Source organism: Nomascus leucogenys, unplaced genomic scaffold (assembly GCF_006542625.1).
Source record: "Nomascus leucogenys isolate Asia unplaced genomic scaffold, Asia_NLE_v1 000599F_183625_qpd_obj, whole genome shotgun sequence".
Lineage (NCBI taxonomy): Eukaryota > Metazoa > Chordata > Mammalia > Primates > Hylobatidae > Nomascus > Nomascus leucogenys.
The window spans coordinates 62,279-82,928 of record NW_022096264.1 but is presented as its reverse complement, the minus strand read 5'-3'; the positions used below and the strand labels follow the sequence as shown (position 1 = coordinate 82,928).

Here is a 20,650-nt window from a genome sequence, read left to right as displayed (position 1 = left end):
GGAAGATTACTATCCCAAAATCACCACGTTGGTGGGGGAGCAGGGTTGCCAGAGAAAACATAGGACATCAAGTGAAGTGTGAGTTTCAGACAAACGGAAGAATTTCTCAGTGTATGTCCCAAATATTGCATGAGACTTAGACTAAAACCTTACTCATTCTTTATCTTCAAATGTAATTGGGCATCCTGTATGATGATTTACTAAATCTGACAACCCTCGTGAGGGATGAAATGAAGATTAGGAAAATAAGCACAATAAGAGGAAATGCCAAATGAGAACAACTCTATTCCCATTTTGCAGACAAGGGAATTGCACCTTAGGGAGGTGACTTGCCCCAAGGCCACACTCAAAAGTGTCGGGGTCAGGATTTGAACCAGGTCCTGATTCCATAGGTCTCAACTTCACCGTTGTGGCCGGGAACACCCCCCATTCCCACTTGTGTGTGTGCACGATCTGTCTTGAAACTCTCTCCCCATCGTGTAAGAGGGCCGTTCCCCTCCCTGACATTGAAGGACCCCACCTTCAGCAGGCATCTCCTGACACAGCAGACCCCCATGAACACAGATCCCTGGGACCTGGTGGCTGCCCTTGTCAGATTCCCTGACATTCCCATCTTAGGACCCAAGTCTGATCACCTTCGGGATCTGCAGCTGTGTTAGAGGAAAGGGGTCCTGATCCAGAGCCCAAGAGATGGTTCTTGGATCTCGTGCAAGAAAGAATTCAGGGCGAGTCCATAAAGTGAAAGCAAGCATTTGTTTGTTTGTTTGTTTGTTTGTTTTTTGAGATGGAGTCTCACTCTGGCGCCCAGGCTGGAGTACAGTAGTGTGATCCTGGCTCACTGCAAGCTCTGCCTGCCGGGTTCAAGCTATTCACCTGCCTCAGCCTCTCGAGTAGCTGGGATCACAGGTGCCCACCACCACGCCTGGCTAGTTTTTATATTTTCAGTAAAGACTGTGTTTCACTATGTTGGCCAGGCTGGTCTCGAACTCCTGACCTCAGGTGATGCGCCCACCTCAGCTTCCCAAAGTGCTGGGATTACAGGCATGATCCACCGTGCCCGACCAAAAGCAAGTTTTTTAGGAAAGTAAAGATATCAAAGAATGGCTACTCCATAGACAGAGCAGCCCAGAGGGCTGCTGGTTGCCCATTTTTATGGTTATTTCTTGATGATATGATAAACAAGGGGTGGATTATTCATGCCTTTCCTTTTTAGACCATATAGGGTAACTTCCTGATGTTGCCATGGCATTTGTAAACTGTCATGGTGCTGGTGGGAGTGCAGCAGTGAGTATGCCCAGAGGCCACTCTCGTAGCCATCTTGGTTTTGGTGGGATTTGGCCGCCTTCTTTACTGCAAGCTGTTTTATCAGGAAGGTCTTTGTGACCTGTATCTTGTGCTGACCTCCTATCTCATCCTGTGACTTACAATACCTTAATCGTCTGGGAATGCAGCCCAGTAGGTCTCCGCCTCATTTTACCCAGCCCCTATTCAAGATGGAGTCGCTCTGGTTCACATGCCTCTGAGAGCTGGGCTCCTCGGGATCTCCTGACATCCTGCCCCTTCTGTCCCCAGCTCCTGGGCCCCTCTGCCCTCACTGCCATCGCTGTCTTCCTGAGCCTCCTCCCTCTGAATTTCTTCATTACCAAGAAGAGGAACCACCATCAGGTTTGGCTTTTGGGAAAGGGATGGACCAGGCAGGAAGTAGGGAGGAAGCAACAGGTCCTGGGGTGGGAGATGGGGAGGGGAGAGTTGAGTGCGAGCCCACCGGTCTGGCTTTGTTCTTGTCGTCTGTGAGCTGCCCATCATGCAGACCTGTACCCCCTCCCCCCACCACCTCAATGGACAGTGGCTCCGTCCCTCCAGTGTTCAGGCCACAGGCCCTGGGTCAGTTCAATGCCTTTTTCTCTCACATCCCATCTGTCAGCAGATTTGCTTGGCGTCACCTTCAAAATGCATCCAGAATGTCACCCTTCCCAGCACAGGCTCTCCAAACCCCATGGTCTCTAACCCAGGTCACAGCAGCAAGCCCCCTGGCTCACTCTCCGCTTCTGCCCTCAGCCTCTCTCCACTCCCAGCCAGAGGAGACCGATGCAGACCGAATATGTTGCACCCCTCCTCTACTCAGACCCACAGCGGCCCCATTTTCCTCAGACTGAGCCAAAGACCCCACAGTGGCCCACCAGGCCTGCCCTGAGCTGGCCTCATTGCTTCCAACCTCACCTTCTACCCGTCTCCCCTCCTTCCCTGCCTTCCCGCCCCCACATCCCCCATCCTCAAACCTGCCCGATTTCACACATCCCTCCAGGACTTCCCTTTAGCTGTTCCCTCCGCCTGGATCACCCTCACTCCCAAAGACCCTCTGTCACCTCCCTGCAGTCAGAGCAGCTTCCCTCACCACCCTCCAGCAAGGAAACCACACGTCCATCCCTCTCCTCCCAGCAGCAGCCTCTCCTTTGCCTGCCCTGGGTTTGTTTTTGCTTCCCCCCCCCCCCCCCCCCCCCCCCCGCAACAGCACTTCCCACATCCTACAGGGCCCTGCAGGAAGCACCCGGCAGGGGTTGATTGATTGCCTTGTTCACCTTAACCGGAAGCTTTGCAACAGCACAGGCCACTCACTGTGGCAGACTCGGCATCTAGTTAGTGCTTGGCAGGCAGAAGGTTCTCAGTAAGTGTTTGTGAACTATGGAAGAAAGGTGGGAGGGAAGAAGGGAAGGAGAGAGGAAGGGAAGAAGGAAAGGAGGAGAGGAAGGAGGGAGGGGAAGGAGAGAAAAGGAGGGAGGGAAGGAAAGACAGGAAAGGGGAGGAAGGATGGAGGGAGGGAGGGAAGGAAAGAATTGAGGGAGGAAGAGAAGGAATGAGGGAGAGAAGGAAGAAAGAGGGGAGGGAGGGAAGGAAAGAAAAGGAAAGAGGGAAGGAAGAAAGGGAAGGAGAGAGGAAGAAAGGACATAGGGAAGGAAGGAAAGGCGGGAAAGAGAGAGGGAGGGATGGGGGATGGATGGAAGGAACTTATTTCCTCTCTTGGCCCAGCTGTCCCAGTGTCCGTCTGTCACCTGTGCTGTTTCTCCAGCCTCCTGCATGGCCTCCTCTAAAACACTGTAGGCTGGGCACAGTGGCTCACGCCTGTAATCCCAGCACTTTGGAAGGCCGAGGCGAGCAGATCACCTGAGGTCAGGATTTCAAAACCAGCCTGGCCAACATGGCATAACCCTGTCTCCACTAAAGAAATACAAAAATTAGCCAGGCGTGGTGGCGGGTGCCTATAGTCCCAGCTACTCAGGAGGCTGAGGCAGGAGAATCCCTTGAACCCAGGAGGCAGAGGTTACAGTGAGCCGAGATCGCACCGCTGCACTCCAGCCTGGGCGACAGAGCAAGACTCCGTCTCAAAAAGAAAAACCTTCTCCAGGCAGCTGCCCCTCTGATGATGCCCCCCCCGCCCCATGGTGTGAAGCACAGGAGACCCTGAATTCCTCTGCCTGACCGTAAAGTGCCAAGCGACCCTGCCGACGCGCTCCTCTGGCCACACGGAGTGTCCTCTGAGTCATGCCATTCCCTGTGCCTGGGTTTTAGCTGCCTCCCCCAACCTCCGCACCCCCAGCCCCCACCCCCACCCCCGTCTCAAGCCCCTCCTCTCCCTCTTCTCCAGCTCCAGCCTCTGCCTGCTCAGCACCCACTTCCTGGTCATTTAAGATGTAGCTCAGGCTGTAATCCCAGCATTTTAGGAGGCTGAGGGCAGAGGATCACTTGAGCCCAGGAGCTCGAGGCCAACCTGGGCAACATAGCGAGACCCCACCTCCACAAAAAATGTAAAAGTTAAAAAAAAAAAAAAAAAGACGTAGCTCGGGCATCAACCACCTCCAGGTAGCCTTCCTGACGGTGCCATACCCAGGTGGGCTCAGGCGGGCTCAGGCTGCCTCTGTTCTCCGGGCATCAGAGGCTTCCTCCATGGGGCGCATTGTCCCAGGGTCAGCTCTCCTCCCACCTGAGAAGTGGTGTAGGTTTCCAACCTGGGACTGGAGGCCCAGGACTGAGGGTCAGAGATGCTGAGAGGCAGACAGGTTTGGGACGCAGCTTGGCGAGATGAATGGGATTTGCTGAAGGGTGGCTGTCGGGGTGCAGGGAAGAATTCTCAACTGTCCCTGTCTTCATCTCTCTTTTTCCCTCCGATCCCAGGAAGAGCAAATGAGGCAGAAGGACTCACGGGCACGGCTCACCAGCTCTATCCTCAGGAACTCGAAGACCATCAAGTTCCATGGCTGGGAGGGAGCCTTTCTGGACAGAGTCCTGGGCATCCGAGGCCAGGAGCTGGGCGCCTTGCGGACCTCCGGCCTCTTCTTCTCTGTGTCGCTGGTGTCCTTCCAAGTGTCTACATTTCTGGTGACGTCATTCGTCTCTATGCTGGGCAGCACTGGGGAAGGAGTGCGGGGGTGGGGGCAGGGTGAGGTAGGTGGAGCCCCCCAGATCCTACCACCGTGTCCCTCAAAACCCACTCATTCTGGATCCTGTTCTCTCTGGGTCCCTGCTGTCTTCTACAAGAACTAATTAAGCATATTATTCTAGCAAAGGTGGCAGTGGCCGATAAAGTCTGCTGAACTCTCAGAGAGAGTTCCAGGCTTCTACCGATGTGGGGAGGAGGGTACAGATGCAGGGGGGCGGCAGAGGTAGAATCCTGGGTCAGAGTGACTTCCCTGATGCTGGCCAGCAGATGTCCGTAGCCACCCTGTCACTGGACATGATCCTTGTCCTGCCATTCTGTAATTTATTTCATATTGCTGTCAGAACAACCTTCCTAAACCACAACTTTAAAAACTTTGATACATAGGGCATGGTGGCTCAGGCCTGTCGTCCCAATACTTTGGGAGGCCGAGGTGGGTGGCTCACCCGAGGTCAGGAGTTCGAGACCAGCCTGGCCAACATGGCGAAACCTGTCTCTACTAAAAATACAAAAATTAGCCGGTTGTGGTGGTGGGCGCCTGTAATCCCAGCTACTTGGGAGGCTGAGGCAGGAGAATCACTTGAACCCGGGAGACAGAGGTTGCAGTGAGCCAAGATCATGCCACTGCACTCCAGCCTGGGCGACAGAGCAGGACTTCATCTCAACAAAGAAAAAAAAAAAGGACCACAGACGACACCAACACCTAGAGCCCTCAAGTGCTGCTCCTGCCTGCAACTTTAGAGTCATCTTCCAAGGGACCCTAGAATCACAAGTTCCACCATGTCTCGAACAACAACAATGCTACCAAGATCAAAAACTCTGCCGTCCCCCAATGCCTGGAACCTAGAGGCATCAGGTTCTCCCCAGGCTCGTGGGGCTGCACATTCATTGCCTTTAGCAATGCGCTGTGTGTTTAGAGAGAGCCTTGCATAGCTTATGACTGAGGAGAGGACGTGTGTTAGCAGGACTGGAAGTGGGATCTATGGAGGGAAGCACATGTGGACATGGCGGGTGGGCCACATGCACTGTGCAGGCACCACAGCTTGCCCGGGCTACCCTGTCTATGCTTGTGTGTCTCACTGTTGCCCCACGTGTCCCCCCCACCCCACCCCCCAGGTCGCACTGGTGGTGTTTGCTGTCCACACTCTGGTGGCCAAGAATGCTATGGATGCAGAGAAAGGCTTTGTGACTCTCACGGTTCTCAACATCCTCAACAAGGCCCAGGCTTTCCTGCCCTTCTCCATCCACTCCCTCGTCCAGGTGAGGTGGGTGCAAGGGCTGGAGCCATCCTGGGAGAGTGCGTGGGCTACACCTGGCTCCAGCTTCCCTACGCCTGCCATTTGCAGAGGGGAGGGAAGACAGGGTGGGAGGCAGACGGATGGTGTGGAGCTGGAAAAGAGGCGAGCAGGGGCAAGAACAGAGGCGGGCAGAGAGTACAGCAAATACATCTGGAAGGGGTCAGCCTTTGGAGGGCAATGTGCAGACCTCTCCACAAACACCCTCAGAACATGCATACTTATCCATCTGCCCAGCAATTCCACGTACGAGCAATCATGTCAGTTCCCTTTTTTATACAAAGCAATTTTGTTTCTCTTCCTTTGCTATCTCTAGTCCTTTCAGCATGATGAAAACAAGAAACGGCAGCATACCTGAGCCATCTCTATGTTTCTTATTTTTTATTTTTATTTATTTATTAGAGATGGAGTCTCACTCTGTCACCCAGGCGGGAGTGCAGTAGTGGAATCTCAGCTCACTGCAAGATCTGCCTCCCAGATTCAAGTGATTCTCCTGCCTCAGCCTGCCAAGTAGCTGGGACCACAGGCACGCACAACCATGCCCAGCTAATTTGTTTTTTTGTATTTTTAGTAGAGATGAGATTTCACCATGTTGGCCAGGCTGGTCTTGAACTGCTGACCTCAGGTGATCTGCCCACCTTGGCTTCCCAAAGTGCTGGGATTATAGACATGAGCCACTGCACCCAGTCTTATTGATTGACTGATTGATTGATTGTGTTTTTAGTAGAGACAGGGTTTCACCATGTTGGCCAGGCTGGTCTTGAACTCCCAGCCTCATGTAATACGCCCGCCTTGGCCTCCCAAAGTGCTAGGATTACAGGCATGAGCCACCGTGCCCGGCCGCCTTATTTGTTTATTTATTGATTGATTTGTTTATTTGTTGAGACAAGGTCTCATTCTGTCACCCAGTCTGGAGTACAGTGGCACGATCTCAGCTCACTGCATTCTCAAACTCCTGGACTCAAGTGATGCTTCTACCTCCCAGCCTCCTGAGTAGCTGGGACTACAGGCATGGGCCACCACATCCGGCTAATTTTTTACTTTTTTGTAGAAACAAAGAGTCTCGCTATGTTCCCCAGGTCTCCAACTCCTGGCCTCAAGTGATCCTCCTGCACTTGGCTTCCCAGAGTGCTGGGATTACCGGCATGATTACGTGGCCTAATCTCGATTTTAACAACTGGTCTCTTTCTTCCCCAAAAATGGGTTTGTGACTGGGAGAGAGCGCCCCCAGGTGGACAACATTTGAAATTGTTCCACATAATGGCTTGATAACCTTGTTGGAAAAGCCACCATCCTCTTCCCAGATCTTGTCTGCAGAATGGCAGCTGGCTTGTTCTGGTGTCACTGATTTGTAGGAGCGCAGAGGTGGGAGATCGCCACCATCAAGGTCATCACTCGGGTTGCATCGTTTCCCATAACTAGAAAGCTTTGTCCTCACGCCTCCTATGCACAGAGCTTGGTAGACAGGAAGCTGTTGCCACACATCTTGTGACACCGACACCCAAAACCCGAGTTCTTTGCTCTTCTTGCTGGGTGACCTGCGGCTTCGGTTTTCCTAGGCCCGGGTGTCCTTTGACCGTCTGGTCGCCTTCCTCTGCCTGGAAGAAGTTGACCCTGGTGCCATAGACTCAAGTTCCTCTGGAAGCTGTGAGTGCTGAGTCTGGCAGGAGGGGTGTGGGAGGGATGGGGGATGTGGGGGCCGCCCCGGCCCATAATGGCAAGCCGGCATCAGCACTGGGGGGAGGTGGGGGCTGCGGGCAATGGATGGCACGTGCAGATCACGCCATCTGCCTGTCACTTGGAAACTGGCACCGTGCTGCTGTTCTTTCTGCTAGCCGTTCAGTGACCACTCATTGAGCGCCCACTTTCTACCATCCTGGGTGTACAACAGGGAACACACTAACATAGTGGTCCCCAAGCTTTTTGGCACCAGGGACTGGTTTTGTGGAAGACAGTTTTCCCATGGACCGGGGTGAGGTGCGTGGTTTTGGGATGATTCAAACACATTCCATTTATTGTGCCCTTTATTATTATTACATTGTACTATATAATGAAATAATTATACAACTCACCATAATGTAGAATCAGTGGGAGCCCTGAGCTTGTTTTCCTGCAACTTGATGACCCCAACGGGGGTGATGGGAGACAGAGATCATCAGGCATTAGATTCTCACAAGGAACACACAACCCAGATTCCTCACGTGCGCAGTTCACAAGTGTTCGTGCTCCTATGAGAATCTATTGCTGCTGCTGATTTGGCAGGAGGCGGAGCTCAGGCGGTGATGGGAGTGATGGGGAGTGGCTGTAAACACAGATGACACTCTGCTTACCTGCCCTGCACTCACCTCCTGCTGTATGGCCCAGTTCCTGAGAGGCTGCAGACTGGTACCAGTCTGTGGCCTGGGGGTTGAGGGCTCCTGCTCTAACAGACCAGGTCCTTGTCCTCATGCAGAAAGTCCAAGGTAATAAGCATGGCAGCATTTTGATCAAGCTAGAAAACAGCAACATTTCAAGCACCATTGCACGATGAGACTTACCAAGCTCAAGTTACCTGGGCTTCCCCCTCCACCCCATCCTTCTGTTAGGCCACGGGCCAAGACACCCTCCCCCTTGTTGCACTGAAGAACCTGGGCAAACTGTGTACCTGGAAAACACCCACATAGTGGTAAGAAGCCTAGCCTGTGGCATTGAACTGCCCAGGTCCAAATCCCAGCCCCAGCACTGACTAGCTGGGTGGTCCTGACAAGTAGATAATCTCTGTGAGCCTCCGTGTTCCCATCTCCAAAATGGGCCTGTCAGTCGTCATAGCAGCTAATTGTGAGGATGGATTTAATTGATCTGGGCTAAGCCATGAAAGCTTTGATTCTTAGAAAATCTTTCAGGCGATTCTATGTGTTAAGGATCAAGAACCACTAATCTAATTACATTTGTTATCACAGTGAAATAATAATAATAATAATTATCAAAATAATTTTGAGACAGAGTCTCCCTATTTCACCCAGGCTGGAGTGCAGTGGCGTGATCTCTGCTCACTGCAACCTCCACCTCCCTGGTTCAAGCAATTCTCCTGCCTTAGTCTCTAGTAGCTGTGATTACAGGCGCCCAGCACCACACCTGGCTAATTTTTGTATTTTTAGGTAGAGACAGGGTTTTGCCATGTTGGCCAGGCTGTCCTCAAACTCCTGACCTCGAGTGATCCTACCACGTCTGCTTCCCAAAGTGCTGGGATTACAGGCATAAGACACTGTGCCGGCCACAGTGAAATTAATAACAGCCCCTTCACTCTGGGAAGGCTGGGATTTGATGATAATTTATGTCAGAAATTCACTAACTTTTTCCATAAATGACCAGATAGTGCATATTTTAGGCTTGTGGGCCACACAGTCTCTGTCACAACTGCTCAAAGCATGAAATATAGAAATGAATGGTTGTGGCTGTGTTCCAATAAAACTTTATTTATAAGAATAGGCAGCAGGCAGGATTTGGTCTCTGGGCCACAGTTTGCCTCCCCCTGGATTATATAGCCATGGGACACGGACAGAACAAGAACCCTGCAGGGTCACACACAAGCCAGTGAGTAGCAGGACAATTTGTTCAGTGGGAGAGATTTCTTCCTGCAGCCTCTGCCCCTGAGGGGGCGGGGGCTGGTGCCTGGGGGCCTCTCAGATGCAGAGGCTGGCCAGGTCAGGGGTCTCCTGTAAATGGCCTCTTGTGCCCTGCAGCTGCTGGGAAGGATTGCATCACCATACACAGTGCCACCTTCGCCTGGTCCCAGGAAAGCCCTCCCTGCCTCCACAGGTACAGAACGACACCCGTAGTAACCAGCCTCATGTTTTTAGGGAGAAGATGTGTGGGGCTCCTGCCACCTCCCACCTGAGAGGTGGTGTAGGTTTCTAGCCTGGGACTGGAGGGTGGGTTAGGCTGGGCTGGGGCTCTGCTGGGGAGGTTCCCAGGATGCATCTATACCTCTTGAAGGTGGGGACCTGCACAGCATAGACCAGTATCTCCTGCAGATGGGGACCAGGGCATCTGAGCCTCCCCCATCAGGGGGAGACACCCTTGTGCTCCCAGGCTGGCCAAGACAATGCCAAGGGAGGGCTGGCCGAGAGGAGCCCCAAGGTTCAGCCCTATCAGCTGTGCTCACTTCTGTGCCTCCTGTATCAGTCCGAGGTCATGATCACCTATAGCCCCCAACTCTATCGCTTGGTCTTTGTGTCCAAAAATCTCAGCCAGCCCTGAAACTCCCTAAGAAGGGAAGGAATATGCCCTGGGTAGTATTTGTATTGGTTGTCATTCACTCACTTCATCGATAGAGCACTAGATACGGGCCACGCTTTGTTCTAGGTATTGGGGATAGGGTGAAGAAACAGACAAGGGCCCTGCTCTCTTGGGGTGACATGCTGATAGAGGTGAGGCCCAAACGGAAAGCCAGAGCAACGGGACAGAGTACGATGGCATGTCTAGCGAGGGAAGGCTTGGCATTCAAGCTGAGATCATAAGGAAGGAGTGTCTGGGAGAAGAGCTGTCTTTTTTTTTTTTTTTTTTTTTTTTTTGAAACGGAGTCTTGCTCTGTCTCACAGGCTGGAGTGCGATGGCATGATCTCGGCTCACTGCAACCTCCGCCTTCCAGGTTCAAGCAATTCTCCTTCCTCAGCCTCCCGAGTAGCTGGGATTACAGGCACATGCTACCACACCCAGCTAATTTTTGTATTTTTAGTAGAGATGGGTTTTAGCATGTTGGTCAGGCTGGTCTCCAACTCCTGACCTCCAGTGATCCACCTGCCTCAGTTCCGAAAGGACTAGGATTACAGGCATGAGCCACCATGCCCGGTCTGGGAGAAGAACCTTCTAGGCGGTGGGAATGGCATCAGCAAAGGTCCTGGGGCAGGAGAGTGCCTGGACCTGGGTTTCTCAACCTCAGCATGGTTGATATTTTGGGCTGAAACTTCTTTGTTGGGGGCTGTCGTGTGCATTGTGGGATGTTTAGCAGACCCCCAATCTCTACCCACTAGATGCCAGCAGCACCCCCTACCGGTTGTGACATCCAAAAATGTCTCTAGATCTTGCCGAATGACTCCGGGGGGATGCAGTCACCCCCAGGTGAGAACCACTGACCTATTGTGTTCAAGAAACAGCAAGGAGGTCGGCGTGGCCAGGGCCGAGCAGCTGAGGCACAGAGCGGAAGGAGGCAGGAGACGTCATTCCTGATCGTCAGGACTGTAGCTTTGACCCTGAGTGAAATGGGAGAGCTGGCGGGTTTAGCTGGGAAGCGTCATGATCTGACTTGGGTTTTAACAGACCCCTCTGGTCACTGGGTGGAGGATGGGCCGCGGGACACAGACAGGAGTGGGGCGGGACCAAGAGCAGGGGGAGGGAGGGAGGAAAGAGCCTATTTATCGCAAGAGCCAAGGCAGGAGGCCAGGCTGGTGAAACCCTCAGGCTATAGTCAACTGTGTGTGTGTGTGTGTGCATGTGGGTTGACATGCAGCCATGTGTGTGCATGGTGTGCATGTGTGCACACATGTATGTGTGTGAGCATGGATTGACTGGGTATGTGCACACACTTGTGTGTGTGTGGATGTGTGCCCACACTGTGTTGCTGTGCACGCTAGCATGCTTGTGGAGTGTGCAAATGTGCATGCATGTGTGCACGCTTTGTGTGCGTGTGCACGCGCACAGAGTGCACAGGATGGTTGCTCAAATGGCTAGACAAGGACTGTGAAAAAGAACGGCCCCACAGGCCCTCTTGGAGACTCCCAGAGCAGGAAAGCCCAGCTCCATCTGCGGCTCATCCTCCCTCACAGGTGGGCTGAACCCTAACCAAGGTCATGTCTCCCCTCTTGCATGTCCAGAATAAACCTCACCGTGCCCCAGGGCTGTCTGCTGGCTGTTGTGGGTCCAGTGGGGGCAGGGAAATCCTCCCTGCTGTCCGCCCTCCTTGGGGAGCTGTCAAAGGTGGAGGGGTTTGTGAGCATCAAGGTGAGGCCACCCCCAGCCTGTCTGCTAGGATGTCCCCATCCTGAAAGTCCCCCTTCTTCGCTGCCTTCCCACCCTCCCCATCCCAGCCAAGCTCACTTTCACTCATTCTCTCCACCTCCCACCCACCACTGAGAGCCCAGCTCCCACTGCTCCTCAAAATCTATCCCACCTCTGTCCCCATCATCCTCCTCTGACCAAAGTAAGTTGTGTTTTAGGGTGCTGTGGCCTACGTGCCCCAGGAGGCCTGGGTGCAGAACACCTCTGTGGTGGAGAATGTGTGCTTCAGGCAGGAGCTGGACCCACCCTGGCTGGAGAGAGTCCTAGAGGCCTGTGCCCTGCAGCCAGATGTGGACAGCTTCCCTGAGGGAGTCCACACTTCAATTGGAGAGCAGGTGAGAGTTTTGGGGTCTTTTTGGGACAGGGAGACATTGCAGTTGGGGGTCATTTGGGTCCCTGACTCATCATGGGCAGTATGATGGAGAAATGGGAGGAATGGTCAGGGAAGTAGGGGCAAAAAAGGGCTCAGCTCAGCGTCAAGCACATGCTAGGTGCTCAATACATAATCATTAATTGATAAACAGAAATAGAAAGAGAGAGGCAGGGAGTTGTGGCAGGGATTGGCAGCGAGGAGCTCTCTGACAACTGAGAGTAGAAGACCTAGACTCCTGTCTTACTCTGTCCTGCCTTGCTGGGTAATGTTGGTCTAATTGCTTCCCCTCTCTGGGCCTCACCAAAGGGTCTGGATAGAGATGTCCAGGAAACAGGATATATGCATCTGGAGCTATGGATTGGGCAGGGATTGGCAAACTGTGACCCCCAAGCCAAATCCAGCCCGCCACTTGTGGTTTTGTGTTTTGTTTTGTTTTGGAGACAGAGTCTTGCTCTGTTGCACAGGCTGGAGTGCAGTGCTGCAGTCTCGGCTCACTGCAACCTCCGCCTCCCACGTTCAAGCAATTCTCACACCTCAGCCTCTTGAGTAGCTGGGATTACAGGCGCACGCCGCCACACCCGGCTAAGTTTTGTATTTTTAGTACAGACAGGGTTTCACCATGTTGACCAGGCTGGTCTCAAACTCTGGACCTCAGGTGATCTCCCCATTTACCTCAGAGTCAAAGCCCAAGTCGTGACAATCCCTGGCAAGGTCCCTGTGACCTGGCTGTGGTATCCATTAGCCCCATCTCCCATCATCATCTCCCAGCTTTACTCCAGCCACCTGAGTCTCTGTGATATTCCCTGATCCGCCACAGCACACTCTGACCCCAGGGCCTTTGCACCTGCTGTTCAGTCTGCTGGAAAGCTCTCTCCAGGAGTCCCCGGGGCTCATCCCTCACTTCTGTCACCTTCACAGAGAGGCCTTTCGTGACCACCTTATCAACCACCACAGCCACCCTGCTAATGTTAGTGCATCCTACACCTGCACCTGCTTTTTCCCTTTTTTTTTTTTTTTCTGAGATGGAGTCTCGCTCTGTTGCCCAGGCTGGAGTGCAGTGGCACAATCTCAGCTCACTGCAATCTCCACCTCCTGAGTTCAAGCAATCCTCCCACCTCAGCCTCATGAGTCTAGGATTACAGGCATGTGCCACCACACCTGGCTAATTTTTTTTGTACTTTTAGTACAGATGGGGTTTCACCATGTTGGCCAGGCTGGTCTCGAACTGCTAACCTCAAGTGATCCACCCACCTCGGCCTCCCAAAGTGCTGGGATTACAGGCGTGAGCCACCGCACCTGGCTCCCCCTGCTTTAGTATTTATTCTTCATAGCACTTTCCACCTGATGTGCTGGCTGTGTTACTTGTTTATGGATTGCCTGTCTCTGTCCCCTTCATTAGAATAATGGATCCATTAAGAGAGCAGCAACTTTGTTTTGCTCATTGCTGTTTCCCCAGAGCCTGGAACCATGCCTGGTTTATGATAACGAGGCAGTAGTTATTAGTGGAATGACTGAATGTAAGAATGAATGAATGGCTGGGTATGGTGGCTCATGCCTGTAATCCCAGCACTTTGGGAAGCCAAGGCGGGAGGATTGCTTCAGGCCAGGAATTTTTAGACCAGCCTGGCCAACATGGTGAAACCCTATCTCTACTAAAAATACAAAAATTAGCCAGGAATGGTGGCACACCTATAATCCCAGCTACTTGGGAGGCTGAGGCAGGAGAATCGCTTGAACCCAGTAGGCAGAGGTTGCAGTGAGCCGAGATCAAGCCATTGCACTCCAGCCTGGGTGACAGAGTGGAACTCCATCTCAAAAACAAATAAAAATAATTTAAAAAAGAATGAATGAAAGACAAGAAGGCCTAGATAGAAGGAATAAGTTATAGTAATCGATAGTACACAAGGGAAATTATAGTTAATGATCATTTATTTGTATATTTCAAGATAGCCATAAGAGAAGGATTGTTGTGTTCCCAATACAAAAGATAAATATTTGAGGTGATGACTATCTCAGCTACCCTGATTTGATCATTACATATTGTCTACAGCAGGGGTCCCCAACCCCCCTGGCCATGGATCAGCATCAGTCTATGGCCTGTTAGGAACTGGGCAGGCAGCACAGCAGGAGGTGGGCAGAGGGCAGGCGAGTGAGGTTTCATCTGTATTTACAGCCACTCCTTATTGTTCGCATCACTGCCTAAGCTCCGCCTCCTGTCAGATCAGTGGCAGCATAGATTCTCATAGGAGCACAAACCCTACTGTAAACTGCATATGTGAGGGATCTAGACTGTGAGCTTCTTATGAGAATCTAATGCCTGATGATCTGTCACTGCCTCCCATCACCCCCAGAAGGGACTATCTAGTTTCAGGAAAACAAGCTCAGGGCTCCCACTGATACTGCTTGATGGTGAGTCATTATATATTACAATGTAATAATAATACAAGTAGGCTGGGCACAGTGGCTCACGCCTGTAATCCCAGGACTTTGGGAGGCTGAGACGGGTGGATCACCTGAGGTCAGGAGTTCGAGACCAGCCTGGCCAACATGGTGAAACCCCGTCTCTACTAAAAATACAGAAACTAGCCAGGCATGGTAGTGGGCACCTGTAATTCCAGCTACTTAGGAGGCTGAGGCAGGAGAATTGCTTGAACCCAGGAGGCAGAGGTTGCAGTGAGTCAAGGTCATGCCATTGCACTCCAGCCTGGGTGACAAGAGCAAAACTCCATCTCAATAATAACAATAATAATAATAATAGAAGTAAAATGCACAACAAACGTAATGTGCTTGAATCATCCTGAAACCATCCCCCAGACCATCCCCCTGCCCCCAGGTCCATGGAAAAATTGTCTTCTACAAAACCGGTCCCTGGTGCCAAAAAGGCTGGGGACCACTGCCCTACAGGTATCAAAATAACCACTTGTGCCCCGCAAATAGTTACAACTATTACATATCAATAAAAACTAAAATAATTAAAATTTAAAATAAAAAAGTAGGACTGAAAAGCTCCCACTGGATAAGGGAATAGGGAAATGGATGGTGGTCTCAGTGGAGAAAGGGAAACAGAATTTGGACTCAAAGGGATACAGAGAGTGAGCAGGAGGAGACAGAGTGGATTGGGAAGTGTAGGTAACTCCTCCAGGAAGCATGCCTGGGAAGGGGAGAAGTGAGGTCGGGTAAGGATGGAGGCATTGTTGTCTTAAGAGCAAGTGCCTTTGAAGCTGGGCCTGTCCCCAGGGAATAGGCATGTTGAGCTCTACCTCACCCTGATGGGCAGGTGTGCCCTGACCTGCCCCAGCCTGGGCACCCCAGTTTCACCCTATAGATGCTGACTCAGGCCACTGTTCCTTTTGTGGCCACAGGGCATGAATCTCTCCGGAGGCCAGAAGCAGCGGCTGAGCCTGGCCCAGGCTGTATACAGAAAGGCAGCTGTGTACCTGCTGGATGACCCCCTGGCGGCCCTGGATGCCCATGTCGGCCAGCATATCTTCAACCAGGTCATGGGGCCTGGTGGACTACTCCAGGGAACAGTAAGTTTGGGAACGTGTCAGAGGGCACAGGGCAAAGGCAGAGGAAGCCCTTAGCATCCAGTCCTAAACCAAGTTTATCTCACCTCCCCCTTCCACTTGAGTCCAGTCTTCCTCTTTGTATTGGTCAGCTTTTGCTGTGACAATGCTATGCAACAAACAACCCCCAGATCCCAGCAGCTTACAATAGCAGGTGTTTCTTGCTTGTGGATCTGTGATTTAACCACTACAGCTTTGCCTTGGATGATTGGCCAGGGTCAGATGGACTCCCTGTCTTCTTGTTTTGAGACCCAGGCTAAAGGAGTCCCCTCTGTTTCTCTACTTGGACATGCTGTTTACAAGAAAGGTGGCAGGAGCACAAGAAGGGGAGCCGTCCCCACTCTGAGTCCAGGGACAATACCCCCACCCCAACCCCCAGCTCAGGAGGCTGGCCAAGCACATGTGTGTAACTTTTTTCTTTTTTTTTTTTTTTGAGATGGAATCTTGCTCTGTCTCCCAGTCTGGAGTGCAGTGGTGCGATCTCCGCTCACTGCAAGCTCTGCCTCCCGGGTTCACGCCATTCTCCTGCCTCAGCCTCCCGAGTAGCTGGGACTACAGGCGCCCACCACCACGCCCGGCTCATTTTTTGTATTTTTAGTAGAGATGGGGTTTCACCGCGTTAGCCAGGATGGTCTCGATCTCCTGACCTTGGGATCCGCCCACCTCAGCCTCCCAAAGTGCTGGGATTACAGGTGTGAGCCACCGCACCCAGCCTTAACTGTTTTCTTTCTTTTTCTTTCTCTCTCTCTCTCCTTTCTTCCTTCCTTTCTTTTCTTTTCTTCTTTCTTTTCTTTTCTTTCTTTCTTTCCTTTCTTGACAGAGGCTTGCTCTGTCACCCAGGATGGAGTGCAGTGGTCCAATCTCACCTTACTGCAAGCTCCGCCTCTCAGGTTCAAGTGATTCTCTTGCCTTAGCCTCCAAAGTAGCTGAGACTACAGGTGTGCACCACCTTACCTAGCTAATTTTTGTCATTTTAGTAGAGACAGGGCTTAGTCATGTCAGCCAGGCTGTCTCGAACTCCTGGCCTCAAGTGATCCACATGCTTTGGCTTCCCCAAGTGTTGGGATTACAGGCATGAGCCACTGTACCCGGCCACATGTGTGTAACTTCTACCCCTTCCCTGCCCAGACACGGATTCTCGTGACCCACGCACTCCACATCCTGCCCCAGGCTGATTGGATCATAGTGCTGGCAAATGGGGCCATCGCAGAGATGGGTTCTTACCAGGAGCTTCTACAGAGGAAGGGGGCCCTCATGGGTCTTCCGGATCAAGCCAGACAGCCAGGAGATACAGGAGAAGGAGGTACTAGGTGGGCTTTGCTGATTCTCCATGCCTGGCTCCTGCCATCCTTGGGGGAAAAAGCTCAAAGTGTCCTACTGGTGTGAATGGAGTGCTCTGGTCACACCCTCCCTGCAGCCTAGGCCTGGAAGTAGACAGCTCTCCCAATAGGTCACCTCTCTCCAAGAAGAGCCAGTAACACCATCTATGAGCCAGGGGCTGTGCTAAGTGCTTCTGTAAAAAATATACTATTTCATTTGATTCTCACAGTACCCCCAGAGGCATGTGAAGTTATTGCTGTCATTTTACAGATGAGCAAACTGAGGCAAAGAGAGTTAAATCACTTGCCCAAGGTCACAAGATTAGAACTTGAGTGTGTCCAGCTCCAGAGTCTATGCTTGCGGTTGCTTTAGAGACAGCCCAAGAAGGACTTTGATGCCTAGAAAGCTACACCATGCTAGCTAGGGTTTCTAATAATCCAAAGAACACAGAGTGTGTTGGATACATGACAAGGTTCTGGAAGTAATGTTGCCAAGCCAAGCTCACCCACAATGACTGACAAGCAGCAACTAACAGCACATCACATACGTTAACTCATTTAACCAACGTAATGCCCCTGTGAGGCTGGTACTAGAATCATTTCCATTTCACAGATGAGGAAACTGAGGCCCAGAAGTTAAGGAACTAGTCCCAGGTTACAGGGCTTATAAGTGGCAGCACTGGGATTTGAACCCAAGCAACTTGATTCCAGAGAATGTGGTTTTTAATTGCTACACTCTATACTATCCCTTCATGACAAAGCAAGGATTCACATCCAGGTCTCCCTCAATCTCAGGCTTTGCTTCTTCTGAGAACATCTGCTTAGCACTGGCCCACCCTGGTAAAAACCTTAAGTGTTGATTCACAGTGTCACAGTCCTGAAGCTTGAAGAGAGAACTTGCCTGTTTGTATTGGTCAGCTTTTGCTGTGATGATGCTGTGTAACAAATAGCCCCCCAAATCTCAGCAGCTTACAGTAGCAGTTATTTCTTGCTTACAGGTCTGTGGTTAAACTACTACAGATCTGCTTTCAGTGACTGGCCACACGTGGGGGATAGTGGTGGGGAGGTGTCCTTCCTAGGGGAGATGGTACCTGAGGGTACGTGAGAGTTAGCCAGAAAAGAGCATTCCAGACACAAGGAACTGCTTGAGCAAGGCTGTTGGGGGAAAGAGAGATAATTTCACTTTGTACAGTGTTAAATGCTGTTTTTCCAACCTCAAGTTCATAGCAGGTGCTCAGTTACATTCACTGATTGAAGAAATGAATGAGTGAGTGAATGCCTGAAGGATGTTCCTGGAAGAACTCAGAGTGGGGTGTTGAGAGAGGTTGCTGAAGAGGTGGCAGGAGCCAGATCAGGGGAAATGGATGGTCAGAGCGGTTAAGGCCACATAGTCAGTGGGTGTCAAAATGGGTATCTGGGCCGTGTTGTGTGACAGGACTCTCTTGACCTTGCAGAAACAGAACCTGGGACCAGCACCAAGGACTCCAGAGGCTCCTCTGCAGGCAGGAGGCCCGAGCTTAGACCCGAGAGGTGAGTCCACCATGGTGCCACACTCAGAAGGGCACAGGCTGAAGCTGAAGTAGCTGAAGGGACCACCCGCATCTCGGGCAGTTAGGGGGGCAACCAAAACCATTATGGATAGAGAACCTTCTGAAGTCCCCCCATGGTGCCCTGCTGAGGGATAATTTACCAAAATTGGTCCAGTTGCCCAAGATGATGAGGTCCCCATAGGGCCAGTTCATGGAATGAACAATATGCCTTCCAATGTGATGGATGTCTTCAAGTGGGCCGAGGCCAGCTTGCTGGAGTTGTCCCAATGCTGCAATAGGGCAGGACTGGTTCCTCCCTATAGCTGTAAACCACCATGCCAGGCCCGGCCACTTATGTTTTGACAGGCTGGCTATGCACAGGGCTTCGGTCTGTATGCACAGCATCACTTGATGCTGGCCAGAACACGTGGGCAAGGGAGCAGGAGGAGGCCTCCGGTCCCCCTTTCTCTCAGCTCCCTCCAACTGGGACACAGCTGGGCTCACTGTGGGGCTGTCTGCAGCAGAAGGACCTGCTTGCCTCATACTCTCCCCCTCAATGAGAGGGGTCCTGGGAAGCAGAACAACAGGCCACTGGTACCTGTGGCCTGAGCTTAAGTGCCTGCTATACAAGGGTGGGGGGGCGACAGCAATCTTGAGGGGCCTCAGTCCCCGGGGACCACTGGGGCTGATCCCCAACCCAGCTAGCCACCCTAAGGGCACTTCTCAATCACACACACACTGAGAAACCCCACTACCTTCACAGTGCACAGGAATCTGAAGTAAGATCAGATGGATAGGTAGTCATGCTAAAAGAAAACCAGTAGACACATTAAGGCTGGGCACGGTGGCTCACACCTGTAATCCCAGCACTTTGGGAAGCTGAAGCACGTGGATCACTTGAGGTCAGGAGTTCAAGACCAGCCTGGCCAACGTGGTGAACCCGTCTCTACTAAAAATAAAAAAATAAAAATAAAAAATAAAATTAAAAAATAAATAAATAAATAAATAAAAAATAAATAAATTTTTTTTGTTTGTTTTGTTTTTTTTTTTCCTTTTTTATTTTTTATTATACTTTAGGTTTTCCTTTTTTATTTTTTATTATACTTTAGGGTTTTAGGGTACATGTACACAATGTGCAGGTTTGTTACATATGTATCCACGTGCCATGTTAACTTCCTGCACCCATTAACTCGTCATTTAGCATTAGGTGTATCTCCTAATGCTGTTCCTCCCCCCTCCCCCCACCCCACAACAGTCCCCAGAGTGTGATGATCCCCTTCCTGTGTCCATGAGTTCTCATTGTTCAATTCCCACCTATGAGTGAGAACATGCGGTGTTTGGTTTTTTGTCCTTGCGATAGTTTACTGAGAATGATGTTTTCCAGTTTCATCCATGTCCCTACAAAGGACACGAACTCATCATTTTTTATGGCTGCATAGTATTCCATGGTGTATATGTGCCACGTTTTCTTAATCCAGTCTATCGTTGTTGGACATTTGGGTTGGTTCCAAGTCTTTGCTATTGTGAATAGTGCCGCAATAAACATACGTGTGCATGTGTCTTTATAGCATGCATGATTTATAGTCCTTTGGGTATATACCCAGTAGTGGGATGGCTGGGTCAAATGGTATTTCTAGTTCGAGATCCCTGAGGAATCGCCACACTGACTTCCACAATGGTTGAACTAGTTTACAGTCCCACCAACAGTGTAAAAGTGTTCCTATTTCTCCACATCCTCTCCAGCACCTGTTGTTTCCTGATTTTTTAATGATGGCCATTCTAACTGGTGTGAGATGGTATCTCACTGTGGTTTTGATTTGCATTTCTCTGATGGCCAGTGATGATGAGCATTTCTTCATGTGTTTTTTGGCTGCATAAATGTCTTCTTTTGAGAAGTGTCTGTTCATGTCCTTTGCCCACTTTTTGATGGGGTTGTTTGTTTTTTTCTCGTAAATTTGTTTGAGTTCATTGTAGATTCTGGATATTAGCCCTTTGTCAGATGAGTAGGTTGCAAAAATTTTCTCCCATTCTGTAGGTTGCCTGTTCACTCTGATGATAGTTTCTTTTGCTGTGCAGAAGCTCTTTAGTTTAATGAGATCC

General features: G+C 51.2%; 1 protein-coding gene across 1 annotated transcript in view; it reads left to right on the top strand.

The window, feature by feature from the left end:
* Positions 1 to 554: 554 nt before the first annotated feature.
* Positions 555 to 20,650, top strand: part of LOC100602723 (multidrug resistance-associated protein 6) — a 33,149-nt gene continuing 13,053 nt past the window's right edge. The window contains 11 exon segments of the mRNA XM_030808681.1: positions 555 to 590; positions 1,573 to 1,665; positions 4,171 to 4,374; positions 5,549 to 5,692; positions 7,287 to 7,374; positions 9,450 to 9,525; positions 11,580 to 11,706; positions 11,922 to 12,098; positions 15,499 to 15,666; positions 16,831 to 17,005; positions 18,476 to 18,551. Of these exon segments, the coding sequence (XP_030664541.1) occupies positions 555 to 590; positions 1,573 to 1,665; positions 4,171 to 4,374; positions 5,549 to 5,692; positions 7,287 to 7,374; positions 9,450 to 9,525; positions 11,580 to 11,706; positions 11,922 to 12,098; positions 15,499 to 15,666; positions 16,831 to 17,005; positions 18,476 to 18,551 (1,364 nt within the window).